The following is a 19,982-nucleotide window of genomic DNA, read 5'->3' as shown; positions in this document are numbered from 1 at the left end:
AATGAGACTGTGACTCACTAAGGGCTTAAGACTCAGCCAAACTAGAAATGATCAGTTTAGGAGATTTGATCTTCCCCGGATTTCAGTGGATCCTGCTCTCTCTTGGGATTATTTTTAAGGAGCTCTCTACCGCTCTCTGCAGGGAGGACGACTGCAGCGAAGCTGGCCTGGATCGGATGGCCAAGTTCTTCCTGGACGCTACGTCTATCATCTGACTTCATTTTCAGGGTCCTGGGGTACAGACCTCGTAGATCGGTACCGACAATGGTGGGGGAGACAAGGTGTGGTACAGTTCTGCGTTTTTCTGTTTTTCTTATTCTAAAAAAAACAAAATTGTTCCAAAATGGTTTTCAGAAAAGATCAGCTGTCTGTTAATCACACCACGTCCCCAATGCTGTCTGTGTCACTCTTGAGTAACAGGTATGAATGTGATGATATCCTCCTGAGCATCTTCCTAACTCCTAAATCTCTTGATGAACTCTTCCCATAATAAGACTGATACATTTTAATAATAAACACCCTCTCTGTATAATAGCACACAGGATAAATATCAGAGGCAAAAAGATTTTAAATTACACATGCACACTTTAGTTTTCAAATATAGATCCTAGTAACAGTCGTAGAGGTCCAGTTATGGTGCTGCAGTTAAAAACACACTTGCCCATGGTGTGGAGTCTGATCCCTATCCGAGTCGAAGACTTGAAACAGAAGATTGAAGGTGAACTGCGGGACTATAGTAATGCAATAGCAGAAGAACCTTAAAATAAATCTCTAAATGCTCTGAATTGCACTAGGAGCCAGTGCAATCTATAGGGGATTGGAGTTATGCACTTTAAATAAGTATACAGGCTAGTGCACTCTGGACATACTGAAGCTTGTTTAGTGTAACTGTGGTGTGTCATCCATTGGAGTGTAACTGTGGTGTGTCATCCAAGGCAGAAAAGAAAGAGATCGGAGTCATCTTCTCAAATATGTGTTTTACTAATGAGGATTTCTATCAAGAGAGGTAGAGTTTACTACCTTCTTATCGTGTCTGAATCATGGCCAATCCACAAACCAAATCAAATTAGGCAGCCTATACTGTTTACATACAGGCTTCTCTCCATCACTCTAATTGTTTAAGACAAAAATTGCGCTGTGCTCAGACTAACTCTCTCTCTCCCTCTCTCTCTCTGGAAAACATTCTGGAAAAACTGCTGTTCAAACGATCAAAACAACCAGAAAATGGTACCAGAGTGTGATGCGTTCAAGCTGACAGAGCAAATGGTTTATTTTAAAATGCACGAAACAGATAACCCCGCTCTCCCACAGAAGACAGCATGTTTATTTTATGTGTGTGAGGGGTTACTGAATGGTTCTCAGCTGGGCCAGACACTGTGTCCATGACTTTCCAGCAGGCCTGTAACTGGGCTGCAATTATTGGTTAACAAGGTGGGTGATAGTCTGGTTTTCACTGCTCTGTGACACATGGAACTCCTTGCAGGTGACTCACACCCTCCCCAGAAATAAATAAATCTTGCATTTCCTCCTGACCTTATCCTAAAATTTACCCAGGGGGTCCATAAACCTCACCTGCTATTAAACTCCTCCCGAGTTATGAACACGGTACTTCTCAACTGCATGACTATTTTTAATGACACAATCAGACACTTTTCTTTTTTAATTTTTTTTTCAGGTTTTCATTCAAGGTTTCCAAAATATGAACGTATTTATTTCAGAATCCAGAGAAAGGCTGCACTTAAACCACCAACAGGATGAGAAAAGGCTGCTCTTGCGTGGCACAAAACCCAAAACAGGAGGAAGCTCTTCTAATTATTTTGGTCTCATACTGTTAACACGTGAGAACAAGGGCAGCTACCTGCTGTAAATGCGGCCCCCAGCCAAAGCAAAAAAAAACTTTCAAATGTTTTGATGTGGGTCAGTGACAATGACCCCACAGAGTCACCGGAGCTTAGATGGGAAAGCAAAATCTGTCTGATCCAAGTCCACACATCTGAAATAGTAACAGCACTGCTTACTCTTTAACCGGTAAGCATGTGGTTTTCCGGTGCTTTGCCAGAAGGGGCTTCTGCACTATCCTGTCATGAAGAATCCTGGCCCCGCCCTCCTCTTGAACGGGGCTGACATTCCAGGGATGGTGTGGTCGGAGATACTGGAGGATCGGCCTCAGTCTTTATCGACATGATGTAGCCCTCGCACATACTGTACCTGTCAACACCTCCCTCCAGTGGAAGCTGCTGGCTGTAGAGACCACCGCACACTCTGCCCAACTTAATGACACCCCAGCTGGGAACATGCTAGTTACACAACCACATTACACTGGCAAGAACACGCAAGCCCTCATAATAACAGACAGGTACATTACAAAGAGCAAAAGGAGCCGAAACGCCTAAAGGCTGGGGAACAATTAGCCTCCGCACCGAAGCGAATTCTCTTCTTGAGGGATGACTTTATGTTGGCAGGAGGTCTAGCGTTCTGCACAAGATGGAATGCTTTATTTAAAGACGTGGCGGGATTGGGACAGGATGCGTGTTCCCGACCACTGCTCGAGACACACGGTGCTGGAGACGTCCGTCTTTCAGATGTGAGTGCACGGAAAAAGAGGAAGGAGGGCAGGCTTCACATCTGGACAGCCCCAGCTCGTGACTCCCCGCCCCGCCTCGCTGACAGAACTGCTGATGGTGCAGGAAGACGTTTGCTCTTCCCACCCCAGAAGGCATGCCTCCGCAGTGCGCTGTGACCGCGGACGGCAGCCTCGTGCCAGCATTCCACCCCATTCGTGCACGAGTCCAGCCCAATGGGCCGGCTTTGCTATTCTTAAAGCTCTGCCACCAGCTGCCTCCCATGGAACGATGGATGAATTCCGTCCTGGAAAAACCACACACCGGCAGCGCGTTTCATTTTTATTTGCCCTGTTAATTTTCCTGCTACCTCTTCCCATGCTTATTACTGCACATTTACCACGCTTTGCCCCCAGTCTTCTGTGATGCATATCGTGAAGCACCACAGCTGTATGTGCTGCTTTTTTTCTGCCATTTCCCCAAAAGACAAAAACCTCAGCCGACGTCGAATCAGGACTTACTTGGGCTCGTGGGATCCGACACTTTCCTGAGCCTTCCGCTCGGTGTCCTGGCAATTCCTGAAATTTCAAAGGAAGAAAGATCAAATATTATCTTGGCACCCAGTGCGTAGCACATTGTGGCTTTCAAAGCAGACAGCTGCAGCATGGAGCCAACAGACTCTTCGGTGGCCAGTACCTGCACTACATTGGCCTATCTGGCTTGTCTGCTTATGTGTACATTAATCAATTCAATGCACAGCACCCAGACGACCCCTGAAAGCAGCCTGGGTAGCTCATCCCAGACTCCCACAACCCTTCCTTCACAAGGAAGCAGTCTCCTGGAGTAAAGGCACTTCCCTGCAGTTTCCACCCCTGGCCTGTGGGTCGTGTTGGACAGACTCGTGCTGGCGGCGTCTGGACTGCGGAGTTCTATCTGCACTCCGAATGGCATCGCCCCGGCTAAGCCAGCCGAGAGTCTTGTTTTGTTTATTTCAAGGAAAGAATGATTAAAAGAAAACCCCAGTAAAACTTAAAAGTAATGTGATCAGGCTTTTTTTGCTTTGCTCCACAGTGTAGCTCACTGCACAGCTCTGCTTCGGCTCCAGGTTCCTAATGAGCAGCAAGACCACAGAGGTGTAGTTAGATCTTTCCTCACCATAAGGTCCCCAATACAGCTGAGGAAGCTTACAGCGGAGTCAGTCAAATGGGATACCCTCTGCATCACATCGTGCCTTCCTTCTCACTCTCTAGCTAAGGCGTCAGTTCCCATTTCTAGCTCCAGTCTACTTCATCCAGCCCTGAGAGCACACTGACCACATTTCGCAAGACCTCCACGCTTTCTCCACCCCCCCTGCCTCTTGTTCCTCTCCTCTCGAAGACAGGAGGACAAGACATCCGTAACAGAACAACACGCCTCGCTTTGGAAACCCCCCCCCGCTCCTCGGGCTCCGGCGCCGACGGATGACTTGCTGATGTGGAAGTACACCGCAGCTCTGGAGGGGAGCACAGTCTGGGCCAGAGGTCCAGCTCGGGCAGGCGAGCTCATCGCCACCTCCCAGAGGGATGCAGGACGCTTGGCGAAGGGTGACCCGCAAACCCTGGGACCCCGCAATTCCAAAGACGTGTGCGTTCTGCCAGCCGGAGGACGTGGACAGAGGGCGATAAGCCCCCCAGTTTGGAGTGAACACATCTGAGCAGGACATGACTGTGGTTAAAAGGCAGCACGCGACTTCTTTTTTTCAGCTACAAAACTGCAAATTGCAAAAAAGTTTTTTTTTCTTGTATCGTGCAATGTCGCATCAAAGCCAATTCATTTGTTATCTACGACACAGATAATGTTTTATAACAGAAAAAAGAGAAGCAGTCTTTGTTCTGTGTTAACACCAAGACTAATTTGCATCACAAATCATGTGTGTAAGTTACATTCTCACACTTAACTAAATCTCTTCTGCTTTCAGTCCATCTTTAGGGTTGTCAGTTTAATTTTCGAAATCATTTCTATAATGGCAGGAGTTTTAGACTTCCTTTTTTTCCCCTCTTAAGTGCTGACCATTTTTCACTGAAGGGTATGTGAATTTAAGAGGATATAGATGTTTCTTGATGTGTCAACATTTCTGTTTCTAAATTACCACATGATTGGCACTGATGGCACTGTAATAAGTAGCTCTCAGATATCACACACATCAGGCAGAGGCTAATAGAGAATTAGAGGAGTGCAAGTTAAATCTTTAATAGGCTACGTGTCTAAATTGTAGGCTGTGAGTCATATTTCATTTCCAACCACAGAGAAAGAATAAAACCTTGTGACTTTAGGAAAGAGAACACTAAGCCAGAAAAAACTAGGAAGATCTCCTTTTTTAAAGTACATAATTGAAAGAAAGATGAAAAGAAAGATACCAGTGTAAGTACGTTAATGCAACATATAATTTATCTAGTGATGGTGACTAATGTTTCCAGACATTCCACACATTAACTGCTCCAGCAGAGAGAACGGACAAACATTCATTAGCCAAATTCATTCCTGGGGGAGTAAAACACAGGACATTTAGACTTTCTGATTGAATGATTATTACAAAACTGTATGGGGGGAGGGGCTACCCACCACTGAATTTATTCCAGCTGATTCCTCCAAAACCCCACAAAACGTAAAACCGATTTTTGTGGAAAGCAACCAAAATGAACCAAACACTAAGGGACTAAGGTTCTTGGGCAAAACTCCCTGCCAAGCCAGAATCTTTGATTGCTTTCTGTTGAACACCCACCAGGGGGAAATCAAAGATCTATGCATACTGCGGCTAGGCTTTAGAATATGGACTCATGAGTTTTATACAGTGTGGGTGCAGTCCGTTCCACACAAACTCTGCTGATCCTTTGAGACTAAAAAGAAAGTGAGATGCAACAAAAAATGGATGCAACGTCTACCCTACACTGACAGGTGAATTGAGCTAAATCTTTCTCAGCTTTGAACAGTGGACAAAGCACAAATGGACAAAGTAGGACCTCAAAGGAACTTCAAAGGCTGGCACCACTGAGCACAAAGGGTTGAGGGAGCATGGAACAAACTACTACTTACAGGATATAGCCATATTTTTTATGATAATCGGGCTTCTTCCAAGGAATGGCTAGACAAAATCCACAGCTCAAATGCCTGCAGGTGACCAATAGAGCTAGATGGGACCAATGGCTTCTTCTCATCGCTAAGCTTTGCAATATTCATAAGATGTTTTTAGGACAAAAGGCAGGAACAGACGTTTCTATTGGTGGAAAGGCGTGACCCAACAGGATTCATTGATCCCGTTTAAATTCTCCGTTTCTAGAAGAAAGGCCATTTTTTTGGCTCTTTTACCTTGTGAACGTTCAGTGGAGTGAGAAACGGTTGGCACTGGTCCTCAAGGACTGAAGCACGTTTAGGCATTCATTCAAACCGGTATCGAATGTACTAAATAAAAAATAATTTAATACGCTTGTTAATTCAAAGCAGATTGCCAGGCTGACCTAAAAAAACAACTCCTGCCTCGCATCAGCAGAGGAAAGGGGCTAGGCCACTCCTGGCCTACAGCAAAGGCCACACCTGACCTACATAACACAGAAGGATGCTCCCGAACACTGCCTTCACGGCACACGCACTGCGGGCTGCTCCTTCATCCACTGACGGCCCACACGCAGACGATGAGAAAAGGATAGATATTTCACCCCTCCCCCTAAAAAAGTACTGCAACTAAACCTAAAGTGTACAACAAAAAATATAAACAAACAAAAGTGGGCTCACTACCGACGACATCACACAGCACAATATTTGAATTCTTGAAAAAACAGTGCACATTGCTAATGTAGAAGTCCTGGAAACCTCAGGATGAATTAATCTCCAGCTCTTTCTTCCACATTTTAGGGGTCACGAGGCGGGTGCGCATTCTGATTAGGTGCTTTTGTCATTTCTCCCCTCGTCTGCCCCGAGACGCTGACGCGAGACCAAGATCATGAAAGAAATGTTTGTGCGGTGTCGTACGTGTCATGTGTCTTCTGGGCCTGACGAGCAGATGAAAGGAAGTGAGTCTGCAGTGAGCTGCCGGGCTGCAGAGGCATGAATCACACCCCAGGTATCTGAGCTCTGGAGCCCCATGTGTTGTACCGCTGCCCAGAGGGAACTGCAAGGAAGCGATTGGCTCCCGACAACAGCCGCTGTGCTGGAATTCACTCTGTGGTGAGGAGTGCATAGCTGCAGAGCCACACGGAGGCTTCTTAAAGGCCCAAACGCACATTTTCCAGCCCGGCTGCCAGGCCAGACAGAGGCCAAACACCCCCAGCCTGCACGGCAGACTTGACACGACAGCCTGAGTGAGTCACTCCCTGCTCCTGTCAATCTCGGCTAAGCCCGCCCCCGGGGCCTGCAGCTCACCATGGTCTGACCCCTGTCGCCATAGTGACGCGAGGCCGTGTGCGCTAGCCTACAAGGCTTCGCCGTTTTCCTGCTGGTCTAAGACTTGACAGCACTGCTGTTCCATTCATTTTCGGAGGGCTTAGCCAATTGATATTATTTTATTTAATCTTTTAGAAAAAGTGCCACCAGTCCTGATTTCTTTCCCCTTCATGGGAATGTGTGATGACAAGGCCGGCGTCAGGCCTGTCTTTTTGATCCGAAAGAGTGGCTGAGAGAAAGGGTTGGCGCTCCTAGAAGCCTAGAAGCTCTAAGGCCTTTTTCAGTACCCATCAGAGAGAACCAGTTTTACGAAAAAACACATTTCACTGAAATTAATATCTTCACCATTGTAAGGCTCATCAAACGTCGCTCTACAGGCAAAGAACAGTTTATGTGCTTTGGTATGAAACAGCAATGTGATGACAGCAGAATTACTGAGATCCACATCAACCAGGTTTTAAACAAACGATAAATCAGAAGCCTCTGACCAAGGAAGAACCTTGAGCTATTTGTGATCACTGGGCAGGCCAAAATTTTGATGTAATACTTTAGGCTTTAGCTGGATTGAAGAAAACACAATATGGATATTTATTCTGTTACATGATTAACAAAAGAGGTTTACCGTAGACTGCTTGGAGTTACAAACAGACGTGGCTAGTTCACACATTACAAAGCGTGTCATCCTGAGCAGCCCCTCTGTGTTGGCAAAACAAACACAAGCCTGGAAAAGTGCCATGCCGCTGTCTTGACTGTTTAGAGGTAAACGTCAGGGGTAACAGGTTTTAATCAACTGTTTCCTGTCCTTTATGAATGGGAGCCACACCTATCATATTCTTGTGTCCCATTTACACAGCTGATCTGCTGCAGATATGTACTGGTCAGCTGGAAGCTCAGGCACTGCTTATGAGGCCATGATCGACACTTCTCTTTCATCCAGGAGAGAATAAATGTTTACAAAACACGGGATAGAATATATGAACCAAAGCTAAACCATAAAGCTCAGTCCATTTTTTTTTATATAGGAGGGAACGTTCCCTAACAAAAGTCAAAAGTAGTATAAACAGACTATCTTACGAATTTTAAACACTATAAAAACTAAGAAAACGTACAGTTAGTGCAATCTATTTTGAAACCAGGCGAGCTGGAGATGCAGGCTGAGTTTGTTCAAGTAGGTAGGTCTGTGTGCGGTAACCGAAAAGAAATGAGCCACAGCAGGAGTGTTTTTCTTAAGAAGCAAAGGGGGTGGGAGAGTGTGATCTCATAAATGGTTCCTGTCACTACTTTTTTTAAAGGTTTTGTTCTGTATATTTGTTTAAGAAGATCCCCCCTTCAATTAGCAATGTGCTTGTCCTTCTCTCAGGAGATTACGGCATGAGTCATCCCTACAGAGAGGCTCAGCCACAGACCAGGGAGCTGAGCTCACACACAAAGACTGCAGAGCACAGGACACACAGGAAGGAGCTCAGTGACACCGGGAGGCTGGGCAAAGCATTCCTGAGCCTGCACCTACGCAGGTCAGAGGGGAGAAAGGTGTAGTCGCCCAGCCCCTCAAGACTTCCAGACGCCTGGGCTACAGTAACCCACCTTAGTGCTCTTCTTGAAAAGGCATGTACTCAGAAGAGGCAGTTCAGAGAAGTGGTCTTTTGCACTTGCCTTGGCATGTAAACTAGCCCAGCATTTGCAAAGAGCTTAAAGTCTTCCATTTAACTTTGCTCTACTGCTGTTCTGCAGTTGGTACAGTGTACCACTTCTAAAACAATGCCTCTCTGCCATCGGCAGTACTCGTACTATGATTTTACTGTGATTTATCCACACAGGAGCCAGACCAATGAAGCAAAGCACCAGTGACGCCAAAACAATTTCCAACACATGTATGGGTGTAACAGTAACACAAGTTGTACTATAGACCAGATAGAAATTAATATTAAGTCACACAGAGTCAAAAACCACCTGCAAGTTTTTAAGTACTGTACCTTAACAAGGATGGTTTCAACACCATCCTTGTCCAGACCGCGATTATAACGGCTCAGATAAAGATTAAAACTGCAACTGAGCTGCAACCATCCATTCCAGAATTTTAGCAATAAAAGAACATATTTGGAAAAAGGATTGTTATTACTAAGATTCAACACAGGTGTTAATAGCAGTCTGCAGATTTCAAGGACTCAAGGCCGTTGTTAATGATACACTGGACAGAGAGGAGAGGGGCTAGATGTGATCAGGTGAAGAGAGTCCCACCCTGTCACAGTAGCAGAGCCCAGGGCTGTAAAAAGAAAGAAGCAGGAACATGTGGGAGTGGGCGTGGCAGGGGCGTGGCAGGGGCGTGGCATGACTGGCATGACTGCAGCAGATGAGCTGAATGGTGTATTGTTTACTTTCATGCTGCCCTAAATTGTATCCCACTATTTTTTTAGGCCTGCCCTGCACTTCGCTTTAAGGGATCAGTGAGTTCAACATACTAACACTAAAAATCTGAGAGTTACCTTTCTTGACTGGCCACATCTGACAAAAATACAAAGATCAGAAGCAAAGATAGGATAACTTAAACTTTTATTATCCCCTAGGGGAAAATTTTTGGAGACACAGTGCTTCTGTACATCTAAATACATTGCACATACTGTACATAACTTGTTACAACACAGTCATGACACATTACACATACATAGTTTGTTACAGCATAATTGGTTTATACTGACACAACTGCATTTACCCTTGCCATTTATTTGTTTTAACTGCTTTAACAAATAAGGAAATAAGAATATTTATATCGATTTGATCTACATTTGGGAACCCTAAAACATTAGAGGGAAGATATTTAGAATTAAGAATATGAAAAGGATCTGATTTTTTATTTTTGCCTGTCTAATCATGGATTGTTCAAAACTTGTCTGCAAAGAGGAGTACTGCTTCCTTCTCATTACCTTCACTGCCGTTCGGACAAGAGGGACACAGGGAGATGGCACTGAACGTCTCGATTACTCAGGTATTTCAGTGCAAGATGTATCCCAGCAGTTATCACTGTGTGCGAGTACACAACTACAGCGAAGACGAGAGAAGTTCTATCTACTTTCAGCACATCAGAGGCTGCAAATACGGGAGAGGTCCACAGTATTCTGAACTACTCTGAAGAACTACCGCGCATATCATCAAGAAATACTCAAACGGAAAAAAAAAGTCCAAAAGAAGTTCAGAAGATCCCATGAAGAGAGTAAAAAAATAAGTCACGCTCTAAGAATGGTCCACGAAGCAGCTGTGAAAATAACACAGTTTTACGGGTAATTTCTGATTCACACGTTTGCTTTGGGCAGTGGTACTCTTATTTCCTTTCCTATCAGAGCTTCTTTAGCGAGAGACACCTTTGAGCACAGCGCAAACCAGGCAAGGCAGCGTCAAGGCTGTGTGAGCAACAGCCTCAATCTGTTCCTCTGCTGCTGCGGTCACTCAGGGCCTAGCCAGAGGCCTTACGGTGCAGTCAACCGCTCGCTCCGATACGTTTATCTGGCCCCAGATCTCTCAAAGCAGCGTAAAATAGTATGATTACTGCTGCAGAAAAACAGGGCACTTTAAAATGAAACAAAACGTTTATTAGAATTATATTCCTTACTCTTATATAGCATATAGCACTTTCCTGGACACTCCACTCAAAAGTGCTTTACAGGTAATGGGGATCCCCTCCAACACCACCAGTGTGCAGCCCCACCTGGAGGATGCGACGGCAGCCATAGTGCGCCAGTACTCTCCCCACACACCAGCTCTCAGTGGGGAGGAGCAGAGTGATGAAGCCAGTTCAGAGAGGGGGATTATTAGGAGGCCATTATTGGTAAAGTCCAGGGGGAAATTCGGCCAGGACACACCATCACCCCCGTTTTGAAGAAATTGCACTACAGTGTCCCCATTACTATACTGGGGCCTTAGGACTCAAACACACCACAGGGTGAACATTCTCTACTGGTCCCACTAACACCTCTTCCAGCAGCAACCTTAAGTTTTTCCCAGGAGGTCTCCCATCCAGGCTCACACCTGCTGAGCTTCAGTGGGCTGCCAGTTCCGTGTTGCAGGGTGATATAGCTGCTGACATTTGCTCTCAGAGACAGTTGACGAAACTAGGGGCCTGAAGAACCTTATTGCTGTTAAGAGTCTGAAGCTTCATCTCAGCTGCTGAAATGTGACCATGTCTACATTGAATCAGCTGAATTATTTGGTTCCAGCTCTTACAGCATTTCATAGGCTAACAGGAAGAACATGATGTAGGTTTAACAGGGACAAGGGAGCCTCACTGACATCCACACCTTATCAAAACAACCATGTTCCAAGTGCATTGTCTAAACTCTGTTGCAGAAACAGCAATCTTCATGAATGAATGCTTTTAAAAAAAAGCCATCTTGCCTGGTTTCTCACTGAGGCTTCCTCATTACAAACCTGTTGAACACTAAGCTCTTCTGAATAGGAGAACAAACCTACTCCTTTCATAGCATGTGTGATTTATTCTGTATGACTGAGCAGAACAAATAAAGTCAGAGGAAGCTTAGCAGTGCCCTTCTCTCCCCACACTTAACCCAGCCTTGTTTGCCTGACAGGCTGATCTCTGTTTAAGTAGCAGGGCAGGGCTTTGAGTGAAGAGATCACCCTTCCCCTACATTCATCAAGACAATCGTGTTTTATTAGACTCATTACAGTTGAGAATTTAACAGCAAGTGAATTATTGTGAAAGGGCAGTCGAAAACTGAATGGCAGGAGGTCACTCCTAGATTTATAGATGTGCACTCCCTTCTGACAAGACCATACCTGACAGTCTCCTTCCTGACTCATTGCTATACAGAAAGTCAACAATTAGTGCAACCGCAAAAGTAAATAACTGTCAAGGACATTTTAATAATAAGTATGTAATAGTGCTCTTTAGTCCTTCATCATTTATGTTTTTAAAGTGATGTTTTTCACTGCATCAGATGCCAGATAGTGCAAAGCAATTTAATGCTACTGACTAACAGGCAAACAGAATGCACCTTGTATGGAGTTAATTAATAACATAACATCTGAAAAGTGAACAGGCACTGTATTTGGCCATTGCAGCCAAAGTTAATTTTTTGTGGTGAAGAGTTGTTAAAACTTGATGAGGATAACCATTCAGCTGCAATCTGTTATGAGCAGGATAATGGTAATTAGCCAATCAGTTACTAATTACTCCAGTTTAATGTGGTTTTTGATCAAGCATGTGCAACAATGTGCAATTATCCAAGAGCAGATCACAGATCCAGTCACTCCTCAGGACCCCGATTGCTCCCTTCAAAAGAAGAGGCTTTACTCAAGACACACGTTAGAAAATTCATTTGTTTTTTCTGTTACTGGTGCCAAGACGGGAATGGGATAGGTTTTTCCCTTCTTCAGAGCTGGGTGGGGTGGTTTTCAATTTTAAAAATAGGTTTGGTAAAGGAACAACCAAAAATAACTATCAGGCAAACTTGACCTTCCATTCCACCGTCTGTAAAATTATACCCCCTGCCTGTGTGGACCCTGCTAGGATAATGTCAACATTTTTCTTTCCTCAAGTAGAAGAGTTCTGTATTACTTCACACCTCTCAGAAATGGTTATTATCAGTGCATTCCAGAGGGGTCTTCTGATAACACACTCTACACAGAATGGTCTGACAAATACTGCTTTCCCATGAACCACAGAGCTCAGGTATGCGTCTGACCTCCGCCTCCAAAACCGCAGTACTTCTTCTAACAGAGCTGGGGTTGGCCGACAGTCTTGCAACCTCCTGGGGTCACAAACCTCAATCATTTCCAGGTCTACTGGACAGACATCAGCAGACATGTCTTTATCAAAACATAAAGAAAGGAACAGGCCGTTTTAATACCACATGAGGAACATGATGAATAAGAAAAGGTCAGGATTATACTACTCTCGACTCTCTTTCCCACAACTGCAAACGCCTCAGAACCAGCTGCCGCAATCATTCCAACATCAAAAACTGCTGGATCATACTAAGAAGAAGTGGGAATGCAGCTCATACTCCTGTGACTTCTGATGGGAGTTTTCTGCTTCCAACACAGACTATGCAGAAATTTAGGTCAATTCAAGCTGGCTGCCTGCAGAAACACAGCAAAGCAAACCAAAAGGGATCAGGACGATAAGGGAATCCAAGCCATTTCTTCTGATAAAGAACTGCCAAAGGCTGGAGCTGAGAATTCTCCTTTGAGCATAAGAGCGTCCTTAATGCATGAATGAAGGAAAATAACACCTGCACTGGAGAAAATGACAATTTCACTGTGCTGTACATTGGGGACATTTCATTTTTGGCTGTTTATACCATGCAGTGCAGGGGAATCAGATGTCTGTGCCCTTAGTTATTACTGTAAATACTTTATTTACCAAGCAGCTGGGTAGTTAGCTTTTAGAGGTTTGAGCAAGGCAAAAAGAATCTATAAATACCTTTTGATCTCTCCTACCTGTGAGGTCAGGCTCTTTCCTCCTGTTTACTTATCTCTTTGGTGAGTTAACCATTGACTTACAAAAAGTAATGGTTTACAAGGAAGAAAGCAAGAAGGCTGAGTCTGCAGTACCAGATGAGGCACAATATCAAAGGTTTTGCAGCAAGAACCTCTAGAAAAGTTACCACTTTCTACAGCTGGAAAGCAAAATATGGGAAATATACTGTACACTAATTCATTGATGGTTGACAGTGCAAATAGTTAGGTTGAAATCACAAACCCTAGACATATTTTCTGGAAGATGCTTGCATAAGATTAAAAAGCTGTGAACAAATCACATGGCAATGGGAACAGTGTAAAATTCTGAAAAAAATGCACACATTGAGAAATAGAATGCAAACATGCAAACATCTGCCTTATTTTAATAAATGACATTAAGAGAATTAACTTCTCCTGAGCTCAGCCAGTGTTGGACACACTCAGAAGCTCAGCGCAGGTCACGCAGTACTGGGATAGGACACCTCTAAGCAGAACCAGCTTGTTAGTAGGTGGCATTGGAACTCCTAGCTCCTGCCTCAGTGTGGTGACCAGGGACACTGATAAACCTTGTTTAATGGTCCCACGGATGTTGAACTGAGGTCCTGACTACATGATCAATAAAGATGATTATCACAGCAGGTGTGTGACCTCAAAGGCCTGACTAAGTCCTCTGCCTCTGGGCTGGTACAATCTGGCCCCCCTAAAGTCCAGGACGAGCAGCGTCTTCCTCCAGCTGGTCCGCCGTGCCCAGATGGGTGGTGGCCTTCAGTGGTGGCAACGCTCTAGATTCCTTTGGGATAAACTATCCATCCATTTTCTAACCATCTAATCTGGGGTCACTGGGGAGCCGGAGCCTGTCCCGGCAAGCAACGGCCGCAAGGTGGGGTACACCCTGGGTAGGACGCCAGCCCAAACACGGGGCAGCTTCCAAAACATTGTATGGGTCTGAAAACGGCATGTGGCGACGGTATGTGGAGAGAACCGAAGACGATCTTCCTCCCTTTCTGAGAAGCTCGGAGGAAGCCTGTATCGACCGGGGAGTAGAAAGAGTGTGGCTTCAGGCGCTGTGTCTTTTGAGTTGCAACTTGTTTTGCGGAAAAACAGACAGGCGACAAACGCAGATCACGACCAGTGGGGTCTCAGGCAAGGCCAGGGCTGTACAGTGCAGCAGGGCACAGGCGGCCGCAGCCTGGACGCTCAATCGTGCGGCAGGCAGGACACTGTTAAGCGCACCGTTAACCTAGTATAATGGCCGCAGATTAGAAGTCATAGTCCCTGGAGTGAGGCTCTTTGGTGCTTCTCTGCTGCTCAGAAGAGCAGGAAATAGCTGCAGTGTGACTTTCTTTAACTTGTCCGATGGCACCCTGTGCATGCAGTCGCAGAGCAGGCAATGCAGAAGAAACAACAGAACCACGAATTGGGCAGAGAGACAGACCACATAGATCCTACCGCAGAAAAAAAACAACCAGGAGGAAATTAAAACATGTATATGCTAATAATATATTACAAGTAAACATACTGTATATGATGTAGGTGAACGGCCTACGTAATCTGTTTAACCCCTGCGTGTGGACGATCTGCAGTGCAAATGTAGTCCTTGTTTTAAGGAGAATAGATAGGTATCCTGTAATGTGGAAATCAGGACCGTGTGTCTGCAGAGCAGAGATACTGCTCAGCTTTATCCTGGCTTGTGTGTAACACTCTTCCAATGGCACAATCCAGGCCAGAGCATTGATATAGGATGTTGAAAAAAAACTACTAATAAACAATAATGCAATAAAAATACAGTATAATAATAAATCAGTGTCTTAGAGGGCAATATTTCTGAATATTAAAACTTATTGGTAAACCCAAACACAGTTCACATTTGCTCATTTCTATAAAGTGTTTATCACTGTAATAATTTTAGGTGATATTTTACCCACTAACCCAACATTATTTAGCACTGCGAGTGTGTATTTTTATACTGTATCAGTCTGGGTGTTAGTCTGTTAGCCCAGGCGTGACCACTTGTGAGCTGTGATCTGTTGACCTCAGGTTTTCTAAAGATAAACAGTGAAGTTCTTTACCACAGGTCTATACAAAGAGGAAAAAAAGAGGAATATAATTGCCCTTTTTTTTAAAGCTGTGCATTATTAAGGGGGAACTTTCCAACCCGGACAACTAGTTTGTCCACTTATTTCACAAATTCTGGCAAACTGCTGCTACAACAAATTGTCAACTGTGCTATAAATCACTTACAGTAGGTTTCGCTGTTATTAGAGGCTTTGAAACATTTCACACCTTGTCGTTTTGGTCAGAAGCCTGCTTAACACAGTCTCCTTTATTATTAAAAAAAACTGTCTCCACAATTTCAATGTTACCTGATCACCTTTTATTGGGCTTTTAAATTTACAGCTTCGTGGAAGCACTTTAAAAATGAAAACAGGAGGCCTTTCTTTACACAAAGGGTTGTGGGAGTCTGGAACAATATGCCCAAACATGTCGTTGGAGCCCTCGATTCTTTCATGAAATGGGTGGATAAGATTCTTGAATCAATTCGCTACTAACTACCAAACGGGATAAATGGATCTGACGGCTTCCTCTAGTTTGTAAATCTTTCGTTTGTTCCTTAAGCTACCGCATAAACCGTAAAAGTAACGAACAATGACTTAGGCACAGCAACAGCAAAATAAGTCGAACATGCTTAGACCTGTTACATTTTTCAGGTGTACAGTACTTCATTCTTTGCAGAAAAAAAGGTGGCGCTGATGGCGCGCTTGTGTTAAACCATTTGTGAATACTAACACCACATGAAGAAAAGCCCAGTTTCCGACTAAGTTCGTGGCTTTCGCGTTAAAATACACACGCTACCTTTCTGTTCTAGTGTATGTGCTACTTAACCGTCTAAAATTAGTACAGTCGTAGTATTTCTAAACATTTATTATATATTTCTTCAGGGGGTGCGAAACCAGACCGCTCGCGGTCAGATAACTTGAACTCGCCTGATGTTACTCCAAGGTTGAAGTCCGCGCCTCTCTGTAAATATTAACCCCCTTTTCCACCGGACTGGGCAGGAGACCTCCAAACTCCACGCACAAAGTAAAGAGTGCTGTGACTATCACAGTCAAAAAACACCTACAGTACTTCATGAAAACTGTAGCTGAGAAATGGTTTTAACAAAACTGTTCAATATTTTTATACTGTGTCCACACAGTACGGCTTCCTTCCGTTTATACTCACCTGAAGAAGCGAGGGGGGCGAGTTTTTGCATTTGCTTGGTACATTAGATCATGTAAGCAAATCTAATTATTGGTTTTCGTACAGCACTCGTCTTTAAAAAAAACATGTAGCTCCTCTCTCCTACCTCTCTCAGAAGTCAACCAAGAGTTAGACGATTTTATGGGAAAGTTGCAATAAAAGAAATCCGACATACCTGAATATCCCGTTCGCCTCATTTTTCCTCTTTTTTTTTACGGGAAGACTGGAAAACGGGGCAAGCCCACTGAGTCGACTTTTCCCCTCTCCTCTGCAGTTAAAAAGCTCCAGTTAAAATCCTTCGAGACTACCAGCTCGACTTCGGAGTCAGTCCCATACAGGTATTTCGTGGATGTTAATAATTTCACACAGACCGCTCCCTGAAGTCGATCGCTGTTCCTGCAGGAGCTGCTGCTATTCCTTATTCCCGTCACTGTTTCCTTTCACTCTCATTAGGAGCACCTGCAGGTCCCACAGTGTTTCCAGCGTGGGCTGTTCCTATGCAATCACGCTCCTTATGGAATCAAGGCGCTATTCCACGCTCGCTTCCCTGCAGGTACACTCATTCACTTCTGGAAAGAGGAAAAAGCTTGATTAATTATTGACTTATTTTCCTCTTCACGAAGCACACGAAGCTGCCATTCAAACAAACGGACCACACCTCAGCAGATACACGCTTGTGCTTTGGGGCTGTGCACACACTCGGCTGGAAGAATGTTGCTGCTTGGAAAACATTCCAGACTTCACGTACTGTAAGTTTGAATGCGCGACCTCTTTTGTAACGATCCGACTGTCTGTTGTACAAGATTCTGTCTCTTCTGCGGAGACTGGACTCCTTGAGATGTGTGTTTAGGGAGATGGGATGATAAATTAAGTCTCTCTACGCTGTGTGGTTGACAGGGCCCGTTGTTGCTGTACCTCGAAACCCTGGAACACCATCCCCCAAAAATCGGGGTCTCCCGGCCACATCGACCGCTTATAAAAACTACCATGAAAATATTCAGAAACTATTTGTTGTGATAGTTTTATCTTCTACATCTGCTGTGTACTGAGATATGGTATGTGTTTTCTATGTATTGTAAAAAGCTTTGAGATCATTGTTTTTTAAAGGTACTTTATAACATAGTTCATTGATTTTATGATTACGTACACAACCACAAAAGGTACACACTTTCGTTTTCTTTCACAAGTTTCAAAGCTTGGAAGAGAATGGTATCCCTACCTGATATAATTCAAATGTACCACAGTTTGTGGGACTATGACCCTACCAAAAAGATGTTGGGATTAGTACAAATTCATAATTGGGACAATTCAAATTGTAAAGACTTTATCCAGTTAAAGTGCAATACAAAAAAAAAACTGTAACATTTTAATTCAGCTCTCTGCCTGAGTCTGCATTCAGGTTTCAGAAGGAACGTGAATGTGGAAAACTTTTTAAGGGTCTCATTCATCACTGGGAATGAAATTGCATATCGGATGCCTACATGACACACTTAGCGCAGTGGAAAGTTTAAAGACCCATCTCGCAGGAGGCTGGGGTCTGCAGTAGCAGGGGCTTACAGTTAGAAGACATTTCCTGTCCTCAGCAATTGCATAACGAACCACTTAAAAGAGCCTGCTGCGGTTGTGCTCATACGTTACAAAGGAGTTAGCCGACTCAAAGCCGGTGGCCTCTGACTAAGTCTAACGGGGAGCTCTGCAGTACTGGTCCAGCACAGTGACTGATGAACGCTCACGGACGCCCACGCCATCTGTACCACAGCAGGCACGCAAACTCAGGCACGCTCTCTACGGCGCTGTATCAAAGGTCACACGCAGCTGCGGAAACACTGCGCAAGAAGGTTTTGAGGTCGTGATCCCCTGTATCGACCACGACCCTTCTGCCTGGAAAGCCCTGTCAGTGTCGAGTGCAGAGCTGGGACAGGCGAACTGGGGGTCACGTTCCCCGGATTCATTGAGGTTCCTCTCCTTCCTCTTTTCTCACCCTGCATCACATTTATGAGAAATTATCATTAATAATAATAATAATTGCGTACATTTACATAGCGCTTTTCTGGACACTCCACTCAAAGCGCTTTACAGGTAATGGGGATCCCCTCCACCACCACCAGTGTGCAGCCCCATGTGATGTGATGGCAGCCATAGTGTGCCAGTACCTTCTCCACACACCAGCTCTCAGTGGGGAGGAGAGCAGAGTGATGAAGCCAGTTCAGAGATGGGGAGTATTAGGAGGCCATGATTGGTAAGGGCCAGAAAAGAAAAGATTGAAAAGGCCAGAACACCTGGGCACCCCTACTCTTTTCAAGAAACACCCTGGGATTTTTAATGACCACAGAGAGTCAGGACCTCGATTGTATGTCTCATCCAAAGGACAGCACCTTTTTACAGTATAGCATCCCTGTCGCTATACTGGGGCATTATATATCATATATATCAATTATGCTGCACGCTGATCATAGCGCTGATGTGCACAGCTGTTCACGGCCTCTCCCCCTTTCCCCAAGAACTGCCCCCCCCCCCCCCCAGAACACCTCCTCCCCTCCCCCAGGCTCTTAAAAGCTGTAGCTAACACCAGCTCTTTTGAGCTCTGGACGTCTTTCATTGCAGGGCGCTGCATTCACAGGACACGATAGGCGACTCTCTGCAGTTGTTCTCGCTTGAATGTCTGCTGGTAAAAGTGTGGTAAAGCACAGAGAGGCACTGCAAAGCCTTTCGCTAACTAAGGAGGACCAGGCAACACTAAGCTTAAATGCAATGTGAGCGCTGCAAAACCACAGGACAGTAAAACACAAATTCACTGTGGTGATCTTTAAGAAAGATTTTTTTTTGCAGTGGGAATCAAAAGAAGGGGACAATTAGAATCATTGTAAAATGTTCCCTGCCCTCGACTACTGTCACGCAAACTGAGAGCGCCCCAGTTCTGTTCACCTGTTGACCCCAGTGTCGGCACCCCTTTAATCTGCACACTTGGTTGCTTAACCGAGCCTTTAACAGGTCTAATTATATGCTTGGATACACCTACTGTACTTTAGCTGCTTTCAGCTTCTAAAATGTCGCCATTGCCACTTCACTTGCTAACCTTTAAACATCCTCCTGTCAAGTAGATAGATAGAGCCGAAAGCGAATTCAAGGAAGTCCGATTAGAGAATCGTGAGCTAAATCTCAGCGGGAACAAAAAAACCAAAACAGCAGCAAATACCTGAACCAGCACCGGCAAGCCAGTGGACTCCGGGCCCCCCAGAACCAGCACCGCGCCTCAGCTCGGTCGCAGGGAGCCCGGACCAGACCCGGCACCAC

At 44.8% G+C, this 19,982-nt stretch overlaps 1 protein-coding gene across 2 annotated transcripts in view; it reads right to left on the bottom strand.

Annotated features, from left to right (window-relative positions):
- The window catches only part of septin9a (septin 9a), a 94,629-nt gene extending 77,258 nt beyond the window's left edge, over nucleotides 1-17,371 (bottom strand). For both annotated transcript variants that reach the window (XM_088926659.1, XM_088926661.1), the window contains exons 1-2: nucleotides 16,864-17,371; nucleotides 3,083-3,139 (exon numbers count right to left, since the gene is read on the bottom strand). In XM_088926659.1, coding sequence (XP_088782785.1) covers nucleotides 3,083-3,139; nucleotides 16,864-16,885 — 79 coding nt within the window. In that variant the 5' untranslated portion in view covers nucleotides 16,886-17,371. The remainder of the gene's footprint in view (nucleotides 1-3,082; nucleotides 3,140-16,863) is intronic.
- Between the last annotated feature and the right edge of the window lie 2,611 nt (nucleotides 17,372-19,982).

This window comes from Atractosteus spatula, chromosome 11 (assembly GCF_055471065.1).
Source record: "Atractosteus spatula isolate fAtrSpa1 chromosome 11, fAtrSpa1.hap1, whole genome shotgun sequence".
Lineage (NCBI taxonomy): Eukaryota > Metazoa > Chordata > Actinopteri > Semionotiformes > Lepisosteidae > Atractosteus > Atractosteus spatula.
This window is presented reverse-complemented; position numbering and strand designations above follow the sequence as displayed.